This window comes from Podarcis gaigeae, assembly GCF_964106915.1.
Source record: "Podarcis gaigeae genome assembly, chromosome: 16".
Taxonomy (NCBI): Eukaryota; Metazoa; Chordata; class Lepidosauria; order Squamata; family Lacertidae; genus Podarcis; species Podarcis gaigeae.
In genome coordinates, this window is record NC_139693.1 from 15,932,580 (window position 1) to 15,957,163 (window position 24,584).

General features: G+C 51.8%; 3 protein-coding genes across 3 annotated transcripts; 1 reads left to right on the top strand and 2 right to left on the bottom strand.

Annotated features, from left to right (window-relative positions):
• Positions 1–233: 233 nt before the first annotated feature.
• Positions 234–10,227, bottom strand: SNX15 (sorting nexin 15). Its single transcript, XM_083716531.1, has 8 exons — positions 10,022–10,227; positions 8,651–8,686; positions 7,996–8,116; positions 6,908–7,023; positions 5,802–6,048; positions 2,433–2,597; positions 1,251–1,511; positions 234–555 (listed from the first exon to the last, which is right to left on the bottom strand). Exons 1-8 carry the CDS (start codon positions 10,118–10,120, stop codon positions 449–451), a joined length of 1,152 nt encoding a protein of 383 aa, XP_083572657.1. The 5' UTR covers positions 10,121–10,227; the 3' UTR covers positions 234–448.
• A 1,377-nt stretch (positions 10,228–11,604) lies between these two features.
• On the bottom strand, positions 11,605–17,559 carry ARL2 (ARF like GTPase 2). The gene is made up of 5 exons (XM_083716571.1): positions 15,575–17,559; positions 14,843–14,953; positions 14,518–14,680; positions 12,694–12,774; positions 11,605–12,050 (listed from the first exon to the last, which is right to left on the bottom strand). Exons 1-5 carry the CDS (start codon positions 15,637–15,639, stop codon positions 11,916–11,918), a joined length of 555 nt encoding a protein of 184 aa, XP_083572697.1. The 5' UTR covers positions 15,640–17,559; the 3' UTR covers positions 11,605–11,915.
• A 501-nt stretch (positions 17,560–18,060) lies between these two features.
• SAC3D1 (SAC3 domain containing 1) lies at positions 18,061–20,719 on the top strand. Its single transcript, XM_083716536.1, has 2 exons — positions 18,061–18,927; positions 19,622–20,719. The coding sequence occupies exons 1-2, from the start codon at positions 18,348–18,350 to the stop codon at positions 20,083–20,085; spliced, it is 1,044 nt and encodes a 347-aa protein (XP_083572662.1). The 5' UTR covers positions 18,061–18,347; the 3' UTR covers positions 20,086–20,719.
• Positions 20,720–24,584: the final 3,865 nt, after the last annotated feature.

The window sequence follows — 24,584 nt, forward strand, 5'->3', positions numbered from 1 at the left end:
ATTTTGTTGGAACAAATCTTATTGCTGCAATTTATAAGCTGCTGTCTGCATGGGTTGTTTTCTCTTTCCCCCCAAACTGACACATGCAGTTCCTGAGTTTGATGGAGGTTTCCTAGAAGAGGCACCAGGTTAGCCACTCTGAGAAAAGAATGATGGACAAGGGAGGCCCTCGGCCTGATCCAGCAGGTTCTACGGTCGTCCAGGCGCAGTGGGAATAAACCAAGACACACGGGTGGAAAGGAGATTTACAAACATGTATTGTTTTTACAGTGCGGCCTGAGTTCCCAACAAAAGTGAGACAGGGTTCGGGTGAAGTCAAGGGGCTGGATCTGTTCCGGGCAGCTTATGCCAGAGTGAGGCTGTGGGTCAGTGAGGAAGCAAATGGCCATTCTGCTCCCAAGCTGATGCACGGCCACTGCGGGTGGAGTGTGGGGTTTGGAAGCCCCACTCACAGCTGTAGATGCTTCAGGTGCAGCTGGAAGATTTCCTCGGCCCTCTGTAGGTACTCTGCTGTCTTCTTCTTCACGGCCTCCCTGCGAGCTGCGTCAGGGTCCCCTGAAAGAAGGGAGGAGCAGGTCTTGGCTGATGGCTACTACCCTCCTGGCAACTAAAGGGTGGCAGGGCAGTGGCTTAGCAGTTAGAGCAATCTGCCTTGCATGCAGAAGGCCCAAAGCCCAACAAAGACGAGTAACGGGACAGATGAAATTAAGTATGTGGTTAAACCTCTGGAACTCATGCCTTTAGCAAGCAGTGATGGCTAGGGCTGGGCGACATCTGGTTTTCATCGCAATATATCACTGGCTAAGCATCGCAATATACCAATATATCACGATGTCTGAAATAAGGTTGGAGCTATGTAGAGGCATTGGGTGTTTTTACCGCATTGTGATATTTGCATCGCGTGCCCACGCGTGATTCACGATAAATTGGCAGGTCAAAAATTATGAAACCATTCTCTCCCCCCCCCCCCCACATTTTGAGGTTTCTTCTTGCAATCAACCAGCATTTAAATCTTTTGAAATAAATAAATAAAGGAGATTAAAGTGAGGGGGGCAGGGTCCCCTCAGAGACCTTGAAAAGGCAAAGTTTACAGCCACGTTTACTTGGAAGCAAGCCTCAGCGAGTTGAAACGGGCTAACTTCCTAGAAGCCACATGGACTTGTGGCTCTGACTCTCGGAGACCAATTCCCAGGCCCTCCCCAGGGGAGGGGAGCTGGAATATAGTTTGGGGACCAGGCATCGCCCGTTACCTTGCAGTCCCTGCAGCAAGAGGTCAACACCGCTGCGGTAGCCACAGAAAGCCGCCTTGTAGTCCTTGGCAGCTTCACTCTCCAAGGCCTGCCTGATGCGCTCTGTGGCCAACGGCAGGTAACTGCCTGGGTCCGATGCAGCAGCTCCTTCCTGGGCTACCTGGCCCGCTCCTGCGCTGGGGGCAGAAAGCGCTGGTCCATGTCCTGAGGCAGCGAGAGCGGCCAGCTCTTCCTCGTGGGAGAGGCTGGCTGCACCGGGGTCTGGACAGAACAAAGAAAAATGTTATTTATCTATTAACGTACAAAAATATTTGCACACCACTGCAGTTTTTTAAACAAAGAAAAAATTATAACAGCTTATGGCAATAAAAACAAAACCGTACAATGAAACTATTAAAAGGTTAAAAACAGACCTCAATGAACCATTGCAGAACGATGCACTTTTAATTGCCTACACAGATATGGCAGAATAGAAAAGTCTCCAGCAGGCATTTAAAAGTTGGCACAAAAGGCGCCTGCTGAATCTGTAGGGGCAGAGAGTTCCACAGGACCAGGCCAACAACACTGAAGGCTTCAGGTTCTTCTTGTTGTCAAATAAGCCTTGGCAGCTCTGGGAATGACCAGCGACATTCCTGCAGATGACCTCAGTGGTCAAAGTGAAATACCCTGGACCAAAGTTGTTTTGTAAATTAATAAAAGGGCCTTGAACCTGGCTCAGCTGTTTTAACAAGGCTGTCACATGTTCTTGGTCAGATGCTCCCATCAGCAGTCTAGTTGCTGCATTCTGCACCAGCTGGAGCGTTTGAACTAGGCCCAAGGGCAGCCCCACACAAAGCACATTGCAGTAGTCCAGCTTCACAGACTACAGTGGTCAGGCTATCTCTGACCAGGAACGGCCATAGCTAGCAAACCAAGGAGGAGGATTTGGCCCCTAAGATGTAACCAGGAGTACCCTGCAAGCCATATGCTTACTCCATCCAGAATACTTTCCACTGCCAAGCATTGTGGCAACAGTACAGAAAAACTAAAAGTAAAATCCCAACAATGCAATTCAGCTTGCTGTTCATCTTCCTGGAACCGGTCAGTGTTCAGAGGTGGGGAGGGACTCTGCAACTTGGCTACCTATATCCTACATGGTCCAGGGGCCCCCCTCCCCGCCACTTGGCATTTGAGCCCACCTACCTTCCTTTGAGAAGGGATCAAACAGGGCTAACTCCTGGAGTGACAAGGGGCCGCGGGAGGGCGACCCCAGACCCTTCTCGCCTTCCTCCTCCTCTTCGTCGCCGCCAAAGGCAAAGAGAGCATCCAAGGCCTCGTCGTCACACTTCTCGGGCGAGGAGGGCCTCCCTGTGGAGGGGACATGATCAGTGCAAGACATCGATAAGTCCCAACCCAGAAAATGCCTAGAGCAGGGGTCACCAAAAGTTTTCAGCAGGGGGCCGGTCCCCTGTCCCTCAGACCTTGTGGGGGACTGGATTATATATATATTTTTAAAAAGAACCAATTCCTATGCTCCACAATAACCCAGAGATGCATTTTAAATAAAAGGACTCATGTAAAAACACACTGATTCCTGATTTAGAAGGTGATTGGGCCAGATCCAGGCCCCAGGCCTTAGTTTGCCTACCCATGGCCTAGAGCAGGGGTCTGCAACCTGCGGCTCTGGAGCCACACCTTTGCCGCGGCTCCGGGGCAGATACTAGCGAGGGGAGGAGACGCATTGTGCGCCCCGACACTCCCCACTGTGGCGGGCGCTGTACTGGCTGTGACGTCGCATGGGGGCGGTGTGTGCGCTAGTCACGCACCGTCCCGACGTCACCTTCCCGCCCGCTGTCAGATCGGAGGGCAGCGGCGCGCATGCTTTAAATGTTGCAGTGGTTTTGCGGCTCCCCCTTTTTTTTTCCTTCGGAAACGGGTCCAAGTGGCTCTTTTTGTCTTAAAGGTTGCAGACCCCTGGCCTAGAGTGACAAGGCTTTGCAATGGCCCAATCAGCACTCGGACTCAAATGGGCTACAGAGGTGGTCCTGGACGTGCGCAGGGCCTTAAGGATCTTCCACAGGTGCACAGAGAAAGTGCGCCAGCCAGAGGTCAGATTGTTTCCCCTCCTATCCAGTTCCAAGAGGCTCAAGCCCCCCCCCCCCCGCATCATTGTAACGACTCACCTTCATGAGTCCTTACAAGCTAAGCCTTAGCAGAGGCTTCCTTTGGCAGGTGAACACCATTAACAGGCACAGCCTGCAGCGGCTCATATCCAATCTGGAAACTGCTGAGATAATTCCCATATTGGCTGCATTACAGCAGTCCAGGCAGGAGGTCACTAGAGTGTGGACAGCTGGGGCCAGGATGCCCTGATCTAGGACTGGCCACAAATCTGGCTCAGCTGGGTATCGTCAGGGAATGGACTCAAGAGGGCGAGATGGATCATTCCCCCCCCCCCACCCCCTTTATGACGCTGCAGGAGAAGAGGGCTGTAGCATTGATTTATAGCAGGGGTTTGAGGAAAGTCACAGCTCAGATGAACAGAAGAGTTGGGAAGGGCTAGAAGAAGGGGGGTGGGAATTGTGGCAGGGCAGCCAGGTGACGCGTTGTCATCGGAGGGTATTTCTGATTTCCCTTCTCCCAGAACTCGTCAGGGTTCGTTAAGAGTGCAGGAACAAAGGAATCAAAGACGTTTGACCACAAGTGGACACCGTAAAGGGAGATGCTGTTGCTAGGGAGGAGGGAGGAGCAGCCCAGTTTGGAGCAACACCATTGCTAAGGCTTGCTGCGTTCTTTTGTCTCTCACTACAGTGGTACCATGGAATGCGGGTGGCCTAGGACTTGCCGATCAGAAGGTTGGCGGTTCGAATCCCCGCAACAGGGTGAGCTCCCGCTGCTCGGTCCCTGCTCCTCCCAACCTAGCAGTTTGAAAGCGCATCAAAGTGCAAGTAGATAAATAGGTACCGCTCTGCCGGGAAGGTAAACAGCGTTTCCGTGCGCCGCTCTGGTTCACCAGAAGTGGCTTAGTCGTGCTGGCCACATGACCCGGAAGCTGTACGCCGGCTCACTTGGCTAATAAAGCAAGATGAGCGCCGCAACTCCAGAGTCGGTCACGACTGGACCTAATGGTCAGGGGTCCCTTTACCTTTTTACAGTGGTACCTCGGGTTAAGTACTTAATTCGTTCCGGAGGTCCGTTCTTAATCTGAAACTGTTCTTAACCTGAAGCACCACTTTAGCTAATGGGGCCTCCTGCTGCTGCCGCGCCGCCGGAGCTCAATTTCTGTTCTCATCCTGAAGCAAATTTCTTAACCCGAGGTACTATTTCTGGATTAGCGGAGTCTGTAACCTGAAGCGTATGTAACCCGAGGTACCACTGTATTATGACTGAATAAAATCATTAAAAAGGACTCTACCTTGTTCCTTCTGCTCTTGCTGCAACAGGGGGAGGAATAGCTTTTCCGAAGCCTTGACAGGTATAGGCGCTCCTGGTTGCAAAAGCCACTTGGGAGTCCAGGAACAATTTGGAATCTAGGAGTATCCCCTGGGTGACCAACCTGGCCCTTCAGACGGAGTACAACCCCTCCCAGGAAATACTCCTAATTCCTGGACACCGGAACAGCCCAGCCATGACGTTTCTATCCTTACAGGTTTCAGCCTCGGTTTATTGGTCCCCATCACTGCCAGCAGACACCTGCCCAGCCTCTCCTCCTTCTGATGGTATGGAGAGATACAGGTGTTTGCCACCAGCATACCTGCTCCCAATCCCCAGGTGACAGCTCCCAAGAGTTTCATACAGGTGTTAAATAGTGTGGGAGACAGGCCATGGAGCTGGGTCACCCTCTCCTACTTTCTGGCAGTGGCCCTGTAGGTAGGGACAGAACCTCTATGCAAGGGAGCACCCTCCATCTCCCACCTGCCCAGGTCACTCCAGAAGGACACCAGTGTGAGCCGGTGTGGTGTAGTGGTTAAGAGCAGTAGATTCGTAATCTGGGGAACCGGGTTCACGTCTCCGCTCCTCCACATGCAGCTGCTGGGTGACCTTGGGCTAGTCACACTTCTTTGAAGTCTCTCAGCCCCACTCACCTCACAGCGTGTTTGTTGTGGGGCAGGAAGGGAAAGGAGAATGTTAGCTGCTTTGAGACTCCTTCGGGTAGTGATAAAGCGGGATATCAAATCCAAACCAGTGGTGTCAAAAGCCACTGAGAGGTCAAGGAGGACCACCAGGGCCACACGTCCCCTGCCTTCCTTACGTTAAAAATCTTACTCAAATCTCCAGCCAGACCCACTTTTGCCACCGTTGAAATGTGGCCCCTGGAAGGGCTCCCACTGCTCCCTCTACGGGTGAGGAGAGGGAGAAGGAACAGGAAAAGAAGAAGAAATGTCTCCTAGTTGTCCTACCCATCTCTTCTCTCCAAAAATATCCTTATCATGGTCTCTGTTCAAGTAAGGAAAAAAATTAAATACCGCGCCTGAGCATGTGCAGAGTGCCTTTCTCTCCATGAGGAAAACAAAACGCAAACCAGATCCACAACTTGTCTCGTTTTATGCCCGAAGCTCTAGAAGGCTGTACCTTCCTCCTCCGTTCGGGGCTGCAGGGCACCACACTCCTCGCTCGCTGCCTCCGGAGCAACATCAGGGTTCTGCTGCTCCAAATCCAGGCGGCCCCCCTGTTTAGAGTCCAGGAGCACCTGCTCATCCACAGATCCCAGAGCATCTTCCGCTGGCTCCACTCCTTCCGAGGATGGCGGCACTGGGATCAGAGGGGGAGGCAGAGAGGGCAGGTCGCGGGTCTCCAGAGGTCTCCTCCCTTCCCCACCCTGCAAGACAGAAGCAGCAGAGAGTGGGTCCAAATGTCGGCCGGGCGGGGGAGACGAGGGTTCCTTTATTTGAGGATCGGGGCAAAACTTCAGGCAAGGACCCAGTGCCACTTTTGCAACCAAAGAGGGACCCAGAAAAACAACTCCAAAGATGGCTTTAGCATTTTTGGAGTGGTAGTGGCAGTGGGCAGGGAGACCACTTGGAAACTGCTGTGGGGGGGTTTCTTGGTGGGCCCATTAACTATGTGTTTCCTTATTCACACAGCACAAAGTTAAACTACGGAACTCCCTCCCACAGGAGGCAGGGATGGCCACCAACCTGAAGCACCTTTGGAGAAAAAGGTGGGATATACCATATTTTTCGCCCTATAGGACGCACTTTTTCCCCTCCAAAAATGAAGGGAAAATGTGTGTGCGTCCTATGGGGCGAATGCAGGCTTTCGCTGAAGCCTGGAGAGCGAGAGGGGTTGGTGCGCACCGACCCCTCTCGCTCTGCAGGCTTCGCGGACCTCTCCGCAAGCAGTGGGAGCGCTCCCGCTGCTTGCGGAGAGTTGCCTGCATGCCGAAGCCTGCCGCGCTGAGCTCAGCGCGTCCAGGCTTCGCGGACCTCTCCGCAAGCAGCGGGAGCCAGTGCTGGGCTCCCATGGCTTGCAGAGAGCTACCTGTTTGGGGGCTGCGGCGGGGGAAGCTCGGGCCTCCCCCGCCCCAGCCCCGCACCTGGGGGGGGGAATAATTTTTTCCCTTTATTTCCCCCCAAAAAAACTAGGTGCGCCTTATGGGACGGTGTGTCCTATAGGGCGAAAAATACGGTAAATAAATAGATGCAATAAATAAATAAAACCTGCCCGGCCAAAAATACCCGAAAGAACTCCTTCAGCTGAGGGCTGTTGTTCAAGGCTGGAATGTCCACAGTGAAGCGTAGCATGACCTCAGCCGCTTTCCGCCGCTCCTCAATCACCTCAGGCTCAAATCGGCCTGCAAAGAAGAGGAACAGATTCAAATCATGTGTGTGAGGGGATCAGAAAACACACACACACACACACACACACACACACACACACACCCCTCTGCTCTCATGTACCAGCGACAACGACCCTGAAGCAATGCACAAGAGGCCTCTGTTTTTCTGGCCTAGCAAAAAATCACCAGAACCTAAAACTTTCAGCTGCAGACCCTCAAAAATGGAATCTGGTGGGGCTGAACGATGGGAGATTTGGGGCAGACAAAATTAGGCACACCTTCACGTAGTTTAGCTGTGGAATTTGCTACCACAAGGTGTTGTGACCCCCCCCCCCAATTTAAATGGTTTTTAAAAGCAGATTGCTGGGAATCACAAGTTCAGGTCCTAGACTGGGGCAACCCAGTCAGAAGGGTAAAGTACAAGTAATTTATTATTATCCTCATCATTATTATATTAGCCTCTGGAGCAGCAGGAAGAAAGCTTCCATGTTACAGCCATTTAGCCACCTTCGAATATCTGAAAGGCTGGCACATGGAAGATGGAGCAAGCTTGTTTTCTGCTTCTCCAGAGCGGAGGACGCGAACCAACGGATTAAAATGGCAAGAAAAAAGGAGACCCCAGCTAAATTAAACATTAGGAAGAACTTTCCGAGGGTAGGAGCTGTTTTGACAGTGGAACGGATGCCCTCAGAAGGTGGTGAGTTCTCCTTCAATGGAGGTTTTTAAAGTGAGGTCGGACAACTATTTGTCAAAGATTCTTTAGCTGGGATTCCTGCATTGCAGAGAGTTGGACAAGATGACACGGGGGGGGGGGTGCCTTCCAATTCCATGTTTCCAATTCCATATTTTGCTCGGCTCCTGCTCAGGGGCTTCCCAGAAGGGGCGTCTGGCTGGCCCCTATGGGGATGGGATGTCAGATCAGATGTGCCCCCCCCTTTTGGCTCAACCCAGCAGCTGCCCATCTCCCACCCAGCCGGAGACCCTCACCAAAGACGTGAGCCTTGGGGAAGGGGGGGAAATCCTCCAGTCGACGGAAGAGGTTGCGATGCGTGTACGCCAGGTCCCCGTGCAGCTTCTTGAAGTCACTGTACCGTTTCCAGACCACGATCTGTAGGAAGGAAGAGGCATGAGGACCGTGCTTGGAGTGCCCTCTCTCCTGTGGAAGATCTACAAAGCTGTCTCTGAGTCCGACCAGTGGCCCACCTACTGCAGCTAAATACTGCCTACACCAGTAGTTCCCAAATATTATGGGTCCCACAAATTCCTCCCTGGCGCTCGCTACTCTATCCATCAGAAAGCACTGCTCAGAATAGCACTTTGCATGAACCACTGAGGACAAAATCCCAAACAGCAACCGTTAATTCACATTTGTTCGAAATCCAGTTAAACACCACTTTGTTTAATTAACTCAACAGAACCGAGGAACCTGACCCAAGTCTGGGAGATATGTGCACCACCAGCACTCTGGCGTCCTAGAATCACCCTAGGTAATCCCATTGCCCCCTGGTACCACCTGCTTTGTGAAACTTTGTCTTGAGCTCCTTGGAGGCATGACAGGGCAGAAACAAAATGGATGACATTTCTGAAGCGGCTGGCAAGTCCCACCCTCCCACCCCGCCTGGGTCACCCAGCAAGGACCTACCTCTTTGACATCTTCTGGGTTCACCTTTGAGACAAACTGGAAAGGGGACAAAAAGTGAGATTTTGAGCATGAGCAAGGGATTTGCAGCCAGCAAGGGGTACGTGTGTGTGTGTGTGTGTGTGTGTGTGTGTGTGTGTGTGTGTTGGAGGGGGCACATTCTTTTCCTCCTGCACCAAGGAAGGTGGGTTTCCTTGGGGCATCTTCCTTGGGGTGGCGTGTGAACTGCGATTTCTATGCACTCCAGAAAACTGGCAGGAAATATTTTTAAAAGATAAACAAACCAGGCATATAGGGAAGAAAAAGCCTCGCTGAAGACCTGTTTCACACACCTATTGGGAGTTCTTTGAGAGGGACAAGCAGCATCTCGATTCATCTGTTTTTGACATAGTGTATTTGGGACTTTCGAAAAGGTTCTGATAAGGTACCTCACCAAAGACTCCTGAGTAAGCTTAGCAGTCAAGGAATAAGAGGCTCGAATCCTCCTTGCAGGTTTCTCTCTGGGGCAACTGGCTGGCCACTGTGAGAACAGGATGCTGGACCAGGTGGGCCCACCATGGCCTGACCCAGAAAGCTCTTCTCAGGTGCTCCCAACAGACTCCCCCTACTCCTGTTTTAGGGGGCCCTGGTATCCAAAGAAAAGATCTCTGCCATTCCTTAGACACAGCTGAACCCCCAAGGGCGGAGCAGAGAGCAGGGTGTGGGCACAAATGCCAGAGCTGAGGCCCACTCTGAGCCAGAAGGCAGTCCTTATTATTTCCAGGTTAAGGAGAGAGGATGGGAGCTGTTACCCTACTGGGATGTAGTCAAGAGTTCTATGAAACTTACAAGGATGCATACAGGATTGCAGCCATGTAGCCTGCAATAGTGCTACCTTATACCAGGTCAGACCAACTCAGTACTGCCGACACTGACTGGCAGCAGCAGCAGCAGCAGCAGCAGCAGCAGCAGCAGCAGCAGCAGCTCCTCTTTGGGATTTCAGGCCAGCAGGCAGGGCTCTCTCCCAGACCTACCTGGAGGTGCCCCTGCAGATCTAACCTGGGATGCTCTGCTTGCAAGGCGGCCGCTTTTTCACCGCGCTACGGCCCTTCCTGTGTGTCTACTCAGACGTAAGTCCCACTGAGCTCAGTTGGGTTTACTTCCAGGTAAAAGCAAGAGGGGAGAACCAGAAGCCCTCTGCAAGGAGAGCAAGCCCACCCTAAGCTGGAAGCCACTGCCCCTTTGCCCGAGCCTGCTCTGAGCTTGCACTCCGCACATGCACAGAGGCTCGACGTCCAGCGAACAGGTGCAGCGGATTCAAATCCCTCCAGGTGAGCATCTAGGCGGCTCCCCAGGTACGGCGGCTCCCCCTCCCTGCAGCAGCCCCTTCCTCACCTTGGCAGTCACTTTGTACTCGGTGTAGCCCTTGGGGTGGCTGCGGTGCTCGGTCACCGTGTAGTGCCGCTGGTACTCCTCCTTCACCCGGCGGGACATCCTGCCGCCCCTCCGGGCGCTGCGGCCCCTTTAAATCCAGGACCGCCGGGCTGGGCGGCTCCTGCCCTCGTTTTCCTCTGGCGCCCGGACTCCCCCCGTAGTGCGCATGCGCGGCCTGTTGGCCGCTCCCATTGCCTAATACTCCAGGGACGAGGGAGCGTCTTCCAAGTGCAAGCCCGGACAGCACGCGTCAGGGCTCCTCTGCAAAGTGCCCGACGCGCATTGCGTCCTGCTGCAAGACTAAGGGAGCAGAATAGGGTGGGGCTCACTGGGCCTGCAGAGTTTATGCTGGACACTTTTTGCATAGTAAGCCTGGAGTGGGCAGTCAATCTGGCGAGAAGAAAGCTCCATCTGTCTTTCCAAGGGGACCACGTTTGCAGGAGGCTGAGGCGCCTGAGATTTAAGGAGGACCAGCTTAAGTTGCTTCTTTAATGAGAAATAGAGGAGCAGGGATTTTTTTCCTGCAAAAATTTGAATATTAAAAATACTTTTTCTTCCTCTTAGACAAATAGTATCATCAATGAAATATGAGCTAGCAGAGGTGTGTGTCCCCCCCTCTATTCTTTCCTTTGCATTTTTTGTCATTCCCCTGGATTTCCAGACCATCCCTCCCTCTCTTCTCACATTCATCTCCCTTGTTCCTGCCCTGTCATTTACTCTCTTATTTTTATTTACTTGCTATTTAACAAAATGTCATATACCCCTCATAGTAAACCTCTCTAAACAGTATACAATAAATATTAAAATTATCAATAATAGTAGTTTAATACACTTAAAAATAATCAAAAGCAACATGTCAGCATCTAGATATCTGGATTGGCCCCTAAAATAGGGAGTAGGGTGTGGGCAAAGGTGGGAGAATCTGAGATAGGCTTGCCTAAATTAAAACGTTTTCAGCCTGCACCCAAAAGGAGGACAGTGAAGACGCTTACTTGCCTGATGTCAGTAGGCAGGAAAATGTAAGCTGCCACACTAAGTCTCATAGTTTGCAATCATTTTTGCTGTTGCTGTTGTTAGAAAATGTTCCAGGGTGCAGCAGTGCTTTCAGGTAGAGGGGGAAAACTCACAACAGTCTTTGGCAACCATAGAGTGAAAAGGCAGCTTACTGCTACTGGTACCAATCTACTCTTGCTCTGCCTGACATCTTTGTGAGAAATGCCCTTTGCCTTTTGTGGAGGTAAAATTATGCATTTGTTTTTTAGTATTTGGGGGAAAATATTTAAGGTTCCTCACAGGGTTGTTGCACAGGTTAAATGAGTTTGGGGAGAACCGTGCATTTGCCACCTTGGGCTTCTTGGATAATAAATTAATAATACTGAACGTCTGGAGGGCACCACACTGGCGACCCGTGAGAAGACAACCTTGGCAGTTAGATTTTCCCCAGAACAAGTCCAAGGCAGAGGAATCCCCAGCCATCCATGCTGGGACGAAGACAACCAGCCAGGCTGCTCTAGGGCCTAGAAACCCATCCAGTGTGCCAGTCCTGAGAGCCACAACAACAGCTTTATTGGCATGTTCTTAATATGACACGATCCCGTACAGAGAACTGGGGTGTTGGGGAGACCCCGAACATACACCTTCATTGTCCTTCCGCAGGCGGGGCCTGGCTCATGGCCTAGGACAGAAACAAGAGGGGCGCCCCACTCTTGCCCAACATAGCTGAGCAGCTTTCTCGATGAGGGCCGCGCCCAGGAAAGGCCCTTAAAACGCCCAGCAGGGGAAAACAGTTCCAGGTTATAAAGCCACGCAAAGCAGGTGAGCTGGAGGTGTTTGCGCCTGTTTCCCCCTTCTCCTCTCAGTCCGCGGTGAATATCCGGCTGGATATATCATCCAGCAGCCAATCGATACCCACAAGGAGGTTCTCCCCAGTGTAGGCGCTGCAGCCTTGAATGCACCAGTGGTGGCTGTGGATGCTGTCGAGGTCGAGAGCCTGGAAAGAGGCAGAAAGATTGGGGGGGGTGAGGGCCACGCATCTGGCGAGCTCAAAGGGAAAGCCTGAAGGTGGGCCTTGAAACCAGGCCCACCTGAAGAGGTGGTGGGTAGCACCCAGAAAGGCTACAGGCCGGGCAGGACAGCCTCTGTAAAGCAGGCTCCTTCCAGATGTTTGGGACTACAAATCCCATCAGCCCTGCGCTGGCTAGGGCTGATGTGCTTCCCGACTTCTCCAACTCCAAAAAATACAGTCGTCCGTAATTTTAAGCATTCTTGACTCACCATGGCTTCTTTTACTCTCTTATTTTAAAAGGCACAATTTGTGTGGATGAAAATTGTGTTGTGTCCATGCTATGGTCGTCTAGACCAGGCATCCCCAACCTGCGGCCCTCCAGATGTTTTGGCCTACAACTCCCACGATCCCTAGCTAACAGGACCAGTGGTCAGGGATGATGGGAATTGTAGTCCAAAACATCTGGAGGGCCGAAGGTTGGGGATGCCTGGTTTAGATAATGCTATGCCATATCCAATGTTTATGGTCTGCTGGCCAAATAAACTGAGCTGAAATTAACTTCCTCAAAGCCATGTGAGACACCCTGCTGTCCTTGGTTTGCCTGGTACCCAAAGCCAGTGATCCTCACCTCCTGGATGGCGCTGGAGCTCAGGGCCCCAGGCAGGTCCTGCTTGTTGGCAAAGATGAGCAAGGTGGCCCCCGCCAGGCGCTGTTGAGACAGAAACAAAGATGTGACCTAGGAAGGAGGGAGGCTTATCCCAAGTCGTCCAATTGGTCCACCAAGCTCAGAATGGTCCACACTTGCTGGCAGAGGCTCTCCAGGGTCCTTCTTGGAGATGCCAGTGGGAAACAAACTCGGGGCCTTCTGCGTACAAGGCAAGTGCTCTGCCACTGACCTATGACCCTAAAAACAAACTAAGATTCTAGTCCTCATGGTACCGGGATCTTCTGCAAGCAGAGTGTGCATTGCCTACCATGGGCTATGGTCCTCGTGATTCTGAATAAAGGGATGATTTAAAGAGGGACACAGGAAGGGGCCTTACTCCAGGTCAGGCCAGTGGGCCAGCTAGCCACTATGCCAGCCATTTTCAACTACAACTCCCAGTGCTGACTGGGGCTGATGGGAGGGCTTGGGGAAGATTGGCCCACCATGACAGGAAGCGGACAGTGCTTTTTCCTGGGGGGATGCAGGGGTACGCATACAGTGGTACCTCAGGTTACATACACTTCAGGTTACAGACTCCACTAACCCATAAATAGTGGTTAAGAACTTTGCTTCAGGATGAGAACAGAAATCGTGCTCCGGCGGCGCGGCAGCAGCAGGAGGCCCCATTAGCTAAAGTGGTGCTTCAGGTTAAGAACAGTTTCAGGTTAAGAACGGACCTCCGGAACGAATTAAGTACTTAACCTGAGGTACCACTGTACTCCTAAACATTTTGTGAATCTAAGTTTGGCCTCATTGAGGGGCAGTATTTCAATATGAGTAGAAAAATGAGAGTACCCCTAAACATTTTTTTAAGGAAAAAAAAAGCACTGGAAGTGGGTCTCCAGAGCTTTACTGTTATTATTTTATTAACCACCTTTCATTAGGGCTGGGCAAAATACTGTCCAAAACCGGTTTAAGTCCATATTGTCATATCGGATTTCATAATTTTTGACCTGGCAATATATCACAAATCATGATACGTGTGTGTGTTCTGCAAAAAACACAATGCGGGAAAAACCGCGAAGCCAGCCAATGCTTCTCCATAGCTCCATCCTTATTTCAGGCATTGTGATATATTGGTAGTATCGCGATGTTTAGCTGGTGATATATTGCAATGTTGAAAACCAAGTATCGCCCAGCCCTACCCTTCATCTTAAAATTCCTGAGCAGGTCGCAACATTAAAACGCAACCTTAAATACAATTTAAAGCAGACTGCAAGCGTAAGAAAAAGGTGTATCCTAAAAATATACACCTCAGGTGTCAAAGGCCAGAGTAAAGAAATGTGTCTTTGACATTCTCCAAAGCTGTATAATGAAGGTGGCAGGTGCACCTCTGTGGGGAGGGAGTTCCACAGCTTAGGGGCTGCCACAAAGAAGGCCCTCCTCCAGGCTGCCACCCCCAACTGAGGCTCTGGGGGTTGAGGAGCTACCAATGGGACCCCCCTCTGCCAATATCAGCACCCGAGAGGATCTGTGGGGAAGGAGGCAACCTTTCAGATCTTTGGGGCCTAATAACAACTTAGGCACCTTGAATCAGACCCAGTAACAAACAGGCCTTTTAAGTAGGGGTTTCCACCTGGAGACTGAAGCGGAGAGCTCTTGCATGCCAAGCAAGTGTCCTACCACCGAGTGTCAAATCCCCCTGCCCGGTTAACCCTTGCAGCACGAAGGACAGGCAGAGCGCAAGGTCCACTCTGTCCTCTGCTGCAGAGCAAGTAGACGCTCCCAGCCCCCCTGGGCTCCTACCTCCTCCACCAGAAGGCTCTGGAGTTCCCTCTTGCAGTCATCTAGGCGCTGGCGGTCAGCGCTGTCCACCACCCAAATGAGGCCATCGGTGCTCTCAAAGTAGTTCCGCCAATAGGAGCGCAGGGATTTCTGCCCCCCAACGTCCCAGATGTTCAGCTTGAACCTGCAAAGAGGAGACCCACAGGCAGGTGACAAAGGGGTGGAGGAAATGGGGGGGCAGCAATGAAGGAGAAAGGGAAGGAGGAATGCAGAGAGGAGCCCCTTCCTCCTGTCACAGCAGCCCCCTGGCAGCTTTGGGGAAAGGGGACGGGATGGAGCCCCTCACCCGCGGTGCTCCAAGGTCTTGATGTTGAAGCCCAGCGTGGGAGAGATGGTGTCGATCTCATCCCCATTGAACTTCTTCAGGATCGTAGTCTTTCCGGCATTGTCCAGGCCCCTGACATAGGGAGGTGAGTTATAGGGACACAATTGCAAGAGAGGAGGAGGAGGAGGAGGAGGCCTGCTGCACTCACTCCCTCAATTTCCTGCAGGTTTCTTCAGGGAACCTCAAAGCAAGGGGAAAGCCTGCTGCTCAGTGGCAGAGAGAGTGTGCTTTGCATGCAAAACATCCCAGGTTTAGTCCTTGCTGGCACCTCCAGGTAGGGCCTGGAACTCTAGAGAGCCGCTGCTGCCAGCCAGTGTAGGCAATACTGAGATAGATGTGCCAATGGTCTGACTTGGTATAACGCAGCTTCCCGTGTTCCTATGCAGTCTGCTAGGAAACTGCTGGCTCTCGCCATATACCCTGCGGGATGCGTGGACGCGCGGGTTCGGCTTGCACGGGTTGCTCTGAGAGGCAAAGGCACTCTGCACACGCACAGAGGCCCTTTGCCACTTAGGTTCAGAAGACCCTGAGGATGCAGCTTAGAAATGCTGCCCGGTCCCCAGCCCTGGCCCTGCTCGACGCTTCGGAGCAAAAGGAGGTGGAGGAGGAACGCGAAGCCCCGCGTGGACCCTCGCCCAGCCCCGCCACCCCTTCCCCTCTCCCTTCGCCCCTCTGCCCCGCGCGGAAGGATACAGCATCAGCAGCCGCAGCTCCCGTTCCTTCTGCTTCATCTTCTTCAGGATGCTGAGCAGCCCCATCTCCCTCTCGCGCCGGCGGAAGGAGCCGCCCCGCCCACGCAGGAATGCCGGGGGCTTTTGGGACCAAAGAGGTACAAACAGAAAAGAGGCTTTTGTGCAATTCGGGCTTCCGACCGCCGCTCTATCAAGACCTCCATATGTGGGGCATCCTAGAGGGGTCTTCTCCCAACCATCTCCTATCTTTTTTAATCTATTGGAATAAGAAATATTGCAATAAGGAAGCACAGCTGCTAGAGGTTTGAATGGTAAAGTCGGGAGGAACCCAAGGAGTCATCTAATCCAACCCCCAGCCCGCAATGCGCTTCGATACAGCGCTTTGAAATAATCCGAAGAAAATACTTTTGCTCAATGAACTTGTCCGCTTCCCCATTTGACTTTTGGGCGGGGATTATGAAAGAGATTTCTTTGAACTTATGAATGTCTGCTCAGAAAAGCCCAATAGAGTTCAGTGGGGCGTCCTCCCAGGTAAGTGCGTATATTAGCATCACTGCATTGCAGCCTTCGGACACTTTGCTGGTCTAGGAGTTACTTCTGAGCAGACCATGTGTTAAGATTCCGCGAAAAGTCCCTATTCGTTGATCTTCTCGTGCAAACGGGAACCCGAAGTCGAGATAGTGGAAGATTCTCCGACTGCGCTGCGCCACTTCCCTCTCCATTGCTTATTATTCGCCAGGACACGCCCCTTCCCTATCCTGCCCAATGGAAAGGAAGACCTGCTGCCTGGTCGATGGCGAAAAAACAGACTCGTAACTTGAAGACTGACATGCAGGGCCGGAAAACGGATTCAATATAATTTCTCTCTCTCTCTCTCTCTCTCTCTCTCTCTCTCTCTCTCTCTCTCTCCCCCCCACCCACCCACTTTGGAAAGCTGGCCATGGAAAGAAAAAAGTCATGGTTTCCCCCACCCCCTAAATTCAGGTCCTAAACTGAAGGGTCCTTCTGAAGGAAAGACGGGATAACAGAAAGAGGCATATAAGCACCATTTTATGAATGAATGAATAAATGAATGAATGAGTGGAATGAATGAACAATGTGATGTATTTTAAAAAAAACGCTTCTGGCTATTTTAGAAGAGCAACGTGGCAAATCAGCGGCTGAGCGCTGGATGTGGGCCGAGGGAGTCGAAATGGCAAAATGTTTATTAATTTTTACTGCAACCTGAGAGGTATTTTCTGTTGAGAGGTTGGCTGGAAATCCACACCAGCCTCGACCCCATTTCTGACCTGGACTGCACTGCAGGGCTGTTGTAACTCTACCGGTCATCCATGAAGCACCGCAGAGGACTACATTGCATGGTTGTTGTAACCGAGTCCCTCACTTTCAGGCTGACCCCTACCCCCTCGCCTGAACCTACACTAAGGGGAGAAGATGAGACTGCATCCGTGTTGGAATTGGCAGAGTTTTTTTTCCTTTCTTTTCAACAATGTTGAAAACTATGTTGGGGAGAACTCTCCGCCCTTGAGGCAAAAAAGTTGATCCGGAAGCTGGTCGCAGTGTATGAATCTACTGGTATGTCTAAGGAAGGCATAGTTTTCAAGTGCCGTTCTTGATGTCATGTGGCCTTCTTGACCGATCTTTCCTCTAGCCAATAAACAGCCACAAGGCCAGAAGCACTTCCGGGGAAGCTCCATTCCACGGAAATAAGAACATATAGAGCTGCACCTCATTAGTTTGTATACTCAATCTCTGGGTTTTCGAGAATACAAAGCCATTTTAAAAATCTCCCCTTGGAGCTCAAATGAAATGCGGGATTTTAGACCAGATATAATTGGGCGTCACCAACAAAGAAAATGAAGCAGCAAAGAGAAATGAGCCTTTTTCTGTCTCTAACCCGTGTGTTACTTCGTGTGAAAGATGCAATTTTAAAAAAGTTTATTATGCTGCAATCCTAAACCCATTGAGGGGTAGCCTGTATGCTTGAGCCCTCTTCGAATTCCTGGATCCAGCACGGAAGCTAGCCTGCCTATTCCAGGAACTGAATCCGTGCTAGATCCAGGAATTCGAAGGCGGCTCATGTGTACAGCCTGTTGTCTTTGTCCATGGAGTTTTCTTGGCAGGGATACTGGAGTGGCTTGCCGGTTCCTGCTCCAGGTGGATCATGTTTGGCCAAAACTCTCCGCTATGACCTGTCCATCTTGCGTGGCCCTGCACGGCATAGCTCATCGCTTCTCTGAGTTATTCAAGCCCCTTCACCACGGCAAGGCAGTGATCCATGAAGGAGAAGACTCCCTGGAAAAGACCCTGATGTTGGGAAAGATGGAGGGCACAAGGAGAAGGGGACGGCAGAGGACGAGATGGTTCGACAGTGTTCTCGAAGCTACCAGCATGAGTTTGACCAAACTGCGGGAGACAGTGTAAGACAGGAGTGCCTGGCGTGCTCTGGTCCAGGAGGTCACGAAGAGTCGGACACAACTAAACAACATGTGTACGGCCTATCCCTCACTCCAAAACTCAGTAACATCCCCAATGCAAATTACACAGGAAAGAAAAGCCGAGTTCCGGAAGGGAGTTGCAGCAGCAGCGGCCGCAAGATTCCTGCATTGCAGCGGATTGGACTAGATGTCCCTCGGCGTGCCTTCCAACTGTACAAGTCTATCAACCGAAGGCCTCCCGCCCCAGCTCCTCCTCTTTGTCCCGGGCCGGGTCCTTTGGCGCCTCCTCCCCGCCCGGGCCAGCCTCTCCTCCTCCAGCTGCTGCTTCTGCCGTCGATGCCGAGCTCGGAGGCCGCCCCTCTCCGGGGCACGTGCCCGGGGATGTGCCCGGCCGAGGAGTTCGCGCGGCGGCGCCGGGAAGGCCGCCTGCACCGGCTGGAGCTGGGCGCGGGGAGTGAGGCGGACCCGGCGCTGGCCGTCAAGGAGTACTCGCGCCCGGCCGCCGGCAAGGCGCCCCCGCGGCCCGAGGAGCTGCGCCCGCCCGACGTGCTGCTGGCCACCGTCCGGCACCTGCTGGAGCGGGAGGACCGGGGATCGGACGCCGGGGACTCCGCCGAGGCTGCGGAGCGCGGCGCCTTCATAACCGACCGGCTGCGCGCGGTGCGCCTGGACGCGGCACTGCAGCGGCTCCCCGGCGCGCCCTGCGCCGCCCTCCACGAGCGCGCCCTGATCTGGCTGCTCCGCGCCGGGACGCGCCTTTGCACCCAGCCGCCCGCCCGCTTCGACGCCCATCTGCACCGCGCCCACCTGCAGGAGACCTTCGCCGCCCTCCGGCGCGCCTACCGGGAGCACGAGGACGGAGCCCGGCCCGCCGCCCAGCCCCGCTTCCAAGCCCTCTTCCTTCTCTACAACCTGGGTGAGGGATCCAGGGACGGGCTGGAAGAGGGGTGGTGGTCAAAGCTTTATTCATCCCGGGAATTTGGTTGGATGCTTTAGCTCAGCCTTGCATGCCTGGCAGGGTTGTTGTGGGCATAGCTGTCAACTTTCAGATTTGCAAATAAGGGATCAGCAGCCTCACCTGTCCTGGGGACAGTCTACGGGATATCTAACAATCCAGGATAGCAGCGGGAAACGGGCACTGGAATAAGGGAATTTCCCACAAAAAAAGGGAAGGTTGACAGCTATGGTTGTGGGGATTAAATAAGGAGGGGGAGGACCATACAAGCCACCTTGAGCATCTTGGGGGGGGGGGGAAGCTGGGATATAAAAGCAGTAAGAAATAAATAAATATGCTTCCATGAAAAGGTATCAATGCAGTAAGAAATAAATTCCATCCCTGAAAACAGGGGTGCCCACTGGGGGGGGGGTTTCACATAATCACATGACGTGCATGCACACCATTTGAATGGCAATGCCCATCAACTTTGGGGGGCCCCAGCCCCCTCAAATATTTTATGGAGGGGCCGAAGCCCCCTCGTCCCCTAGGAGTTGGCTCCTACGCCTAAAAGCTTGGGATATAAATATAGCAATAAATGAATTTTCTTCCCTGGTCCTTCTTTAAAGCCTGGTCATCCTGACCTTTTGCTTCTTTCTCCTCCCACCTCAAACAGGCTCTCCAGTTGCTCTCTGGGAGACCCTGCAGCTCCCCGATGCCATCCGAACCTCCCCAGACGTCTCCACAGCACTGACCATCAATTGGGCCTTCCTGGAGCGGAATTTCGCCCGCTTCTTTCGCCTGGCCCGGGAGCTGCCTTATCTGCCCAGCTGCGCCCTTCACCCCCACCTGGCTGGGGCCCACCGCCTGGCCTTGATGACCTTCAGCCACGGCTTCAGCGCCAGGAACTCCCGCTACCCTCTGGCACGGCTGGCACGGCTGCTGGCCATGGACAGTGTGGAAGAGGCGGCGGACTTGTGTCAGGCCCACGGCTTGACCGTGTTGGAGGGGGACGTGGTCTTCCAGAAGGGCTCCTTCAAGGACGGTGTGCCTTTGGTGCATAAGCCTTCCCGCCTGCTTGTGGATGGCAAATGGGGGGAGTCTACTCTGCTGGAGTTCTCGGAGAGGGTCTGCAGCTGACCCCCTTTGGAATGACTCTGTGTGCGTGAGCTGAGACTGGAAAGGGGTTTGCAGCTCAGGGTTTTACCCCAAGAGAAGTTAGACAGGCTCCCTCATTGTCGTCTGCCTGGCAGTAGGCTTCAGGTGCAGACAGTGTACAGTGGTACCTTGGGTGAAGTTCTTAATTCGTTCCGGAGGTCCGTACTTAACCTGAATCTGTTCTTAACCTGAAGCACCACTTTAGCTAATGGGGCCTCTTGCTGCTGCCGCGCCGCCAGAGCACAATTTCTGTTCTCGTTCTGAAGCAAAGTTCGTAACCTGAAGAACTATTTCTGGGTTAGCGGAGTCTGTAACCTGAAGCGTATGTAACCCGAGGTACCACTGTATTTTAATTGCTGGTTCTAAGAGCGTTCTGCTGCATTTTTATTTCATTTACACCCCACTTTTCCTCCATGAAGCATTGTTGTTGTCATCCACCCATCCGACTTTGTTGCCCCAGCCACTCTAGGCAGCTTCCGTAATATAAAAACACAGTGAGACATCCTATGTTTAAAAACTTCCCAATACATGTCTTCATTCCCTTCATTACCTTGAGCTCCTTGGAGGAAAAAGGTTGGGATATGAATGCAATAAATAAGTCAATGTTGTTTTTAAATGTGCCTTGAGTCTCACCTTGGGAGGAAGGTGGGGTAGAAAATATTAAATAATAGCCATATTATTGCTCCTGAAGGCAGAGTTGAGTGAAGTATGGGCTCTGACTCTCCTTGGGGGCAACAGAAGATGGGGAAATGGGACAGCACAATTTCCATACAGGTCTGACCTTTAAATGCATCCTTCCAGGAAAAAGAAAAATGTTCCCTGTAGATCAGGGGCAGGGAAGCTGTGGCCCTGAATAAATAGTTGGACTACAGCTTCTGTCAGCCCATTTCATTTACCATGCTGGCTCAAGGTGATGGGAGCTGAGAGTCCAGGAACACCTGGAGAACATCTGTTTCAGGAAGGATAGGCCATGATGCAAAAAAAAAAAAAAAAAAAAAAAGCTTTTACGGCAGCTTAAGGTTCCATCCCTCTGCCATTAGAAAGTTAGTACATCTGGGCTAGAGGTTCCAGCAAGGCCCTTACCTCCACTGTGCTGGTTCCCTTAATGTACGATAATAAAAAGTTTAATTATCGCTCCCACCCCAGTGGCCTTGATGTCGTAGAGTCCATTCTACCACCACATTTTGCTGCTGGCACATAGAGTCCACATATTGACATGTGCTGCCCCCTGCAGGTTTGGAGGACTTTATGCAAGGCTAGAAGGACATGGGTGGCGCTGTGGGTTAAACCACAGAGCCTAGGACTTGCTGATCAGAAGGTCGGCGGTTTGAATCCCCGCGACGGGGTGAGCTCCCATTGCTCGGTCCCTGCTCCTGCCAACCTAGCAGTTCGAAAGCACGTCAAAGTGCAAGTAGATAAATAGGTACTGCTCCAGCGGGAAGGTAAACAGCATTCCCGTGCGCTGCTCTGGTTTGCCAGAGTCCCTCGGCCAATAAAGCGAGATGAGCGCCGCAACACCAGAGTCGTCCACGACTGGAACTAATGGTCAGGGGTCCCTTTACCTTAGAAGGAAGTTTTACACCCTCCCTGAATTAATGTAAGAGCCCTGCTGGATCAAACCAGTCCTTTCCACCATCCCGTTCCCCAGAGTTCTCTGGACACCCTCATGAATGCTAGTCTTATGTGTGGAGCATTTAGTTATTGTTTGGAAAACTGAACTGAATGTTACTGGAATGTTACTACAGTAATGTCAGCTGTCAGAAGAGATTGCGGTGATGGTAGTTGTTTTGTATAAAGTTTATATGCCGAAGTGATGCTGCGTCTGAGAAGCTGTGAGTGAACAGTGTGAGAGTGTTTCCTAAAAAAACCCGGGTCTGCAAATATTCAATGCTTGGACAACTTTAAAGTGTAACCCCACCTGCCAACCCTGGGGAATGGATGACAAGAAACTGCTTTTTGTTGCAGAGAACCACTGTAAAAAGTCTGAGCCAAAAATGCCTTCTCCTGGGAAGGTACTGATAAATATATGAACCTGAGGGGCCAGAACCTGGGGGGGGGGGGGAGGACTTGCTTCACTTGAGAAGCTCCTCTAAGAGAATTGTGCACAATTGAAGCAAGAAACCCAGAAGGCTGTAGAAGGAGCTTTGATTTTCTTTATGGTATTAAAATGTTTCATTTCCCCCCCAAATGGTCAGCATTTGAGATATGGCATTTCCCGCCCCCCCCCCCACTTTCACTCTAGAGTGCCACTCGTCTTGAACTGACATTGCCTTAAGTGAGGGAGCTTCCCTAAAAATTAAATCCTTACACCCCACCCCAACACCGGACTTCCTAGGGGAAACGTGGGTGCCTGTGGGAGTAATGCAGAATCTCTTCTCACATCATATGTGCTTGCAAAAACTGTGGGTTAAAGCCTCAGCGCCTAGGACTTGCCGATCGAAAGGTCGGCGGTTCGAATCCCTGCGGCGGGGTGCGCTCCCGCTGCTCGGTCCCAGCGCCTGCCAACCTAGCAGTTCGAAAGCACCTCCGGGTGCAAGTAGATAAATAGGGACCGCTTACCAGCGGGAAGGTAAACGGCGTTTCCGTGTGCAGCTCTGGCTCGCCAGAGCAGCGATGTCACGCTGGCCACGTGACCCGGAAGTGTCTCCGGACAGCGCTGGCCCCTGGCCTCTTGAGTGAGATGGGCGCACAACCCCAGAGTCTGGCAAGACTGGCCCGTACGGGCAGGGGTACCTTTACCTTTTTATGCAGGCCCTTTTCCTGTTGGGCACAGTGGCGTAGCGTGGGGGGTGCAGGGGGGGCCGGCCGCAACATATGGGGGTTAGGGTTAGGGGGCGCAAATTACTTGCCTTGCCCCGGGTGCTGACAACCCATGCTACGCCACTGCTTGGGCATGCAACACGTTGCACTCTTAACACACAAACATGCGGCTCCTTTAGATGCTGTCGCTTTATAAAGAGAATCTTGTTGATCCAGACATTCATCAGAAAAGACTTTGTAGGCCCCATGTAGAACACCGGATTGTAGACCTGAAGAATGCTCAATAGATCACCTATTCCTGCCCAGGCAAATGCAGGAAAACCTGACAATTATGTCTGTTCTAAGCTTTCCTTCGGGGATTTTCCGACCTGTCAAAGTCTGTGGTTGGGTTTCCTAATGTTTATGTAGTGTGTGTGAGGTTTGCTCTTTTAGGAGGCTCCTGTATGAAAAAGTTTATCTGGAGATGTTAAGTGGAATTGCTTTCCCTTACTTGTGTCTGCCTTAACCCCTCAGGCCACCCTTTTACATTATGCGCTAACAGACTTGAATGTAAGAGAAGCCCTGGTGAGATCGGCCCAGGAAATTGTGGCTGCAGTACAGTATTTAAGTCTGCTGCGGTTCTATGCATGCCTACTTGGGAGCAAGCCCTACTGAGACATACATCTGAATAAACACGCATAGGATTGCAGTGCATGGTAGAAAGAGACCAGGGTCAGTTTTGGAAGGAGCCATAACTTGGCAGTAGGTCATCTGCTTGGCATACGGAAGTTCCCATGTTCAATCTCCTCTTTGCCTGAGACCCTGAAGGACCATTGCTGGTCAGTCAGTAGACTATTGGGCAAAGGGGACATGGCAGCTTTATATACTCGAAGGTATATAATGTGCATGAGGTTCTTTTATACTATGAGCACGGAGTGTTCCAATTTTGCTCCTCTCCTAAATCAACACACGCTTCTCTCTGGTAATTTTCACTTTGCTGAGTTTTGGCTCTTCCTCCAGGTTCACCTCTTCCAGGTGTTCAGCCTCAAATTGTGAAGGCACAAGCTGCGGCACGTCCGACTTCTCCTGCTCAGAGTGGGAAGATCCTAAGGGGGCTTTTCACTGCATTAGGCTGAATGCTTTTCCAAGTCCCCCCACAATCAGCTATGTAGCTATGGCAAGTCTACTGAGGCCCAACTTTGGTTGCTGTAGATCAGACTGCATTGAAACCAGTGAATGCATAACATAAGCACATTCCATCTATCAGTGGTGGTGTTGCAAAACGTAAGATGCAAAGACATAATAATAGACTGTGACATAGCATGGATTCTGGGATGGGCCTACATTGTGAGGCAGGTATATGGCATTCTTTAATTCTTTAATTACTGTGACCCATTCTGCATAATTATTTAATCCCTGGCCTTAAAAATATAACACCCTAAAGGTTTGCTAGGGCTCAGTTGTACCTGAAATGTACAACCTGCCTCCCACTGCCTCTTGCTGAGAATTACAATTCCTGGTATGGAGCAGATTTTACCCCTCGACTTTGACAGCTTTGATAAATTTATTTAAGGATCTACCCTGTTCTCTTGATCAAAGTTTCTTTTCACTGGTTTTAATATAGTATTTTTTAATTGTTGCAACCCGCCCTGGCACCTTAGGATGAAAGTCGGGCAAGTAATCTTCAAAGCCCCCTTCAGACCTCCCCACACAATGATGGAAGGTTGGGGTGGCTTTTAGTC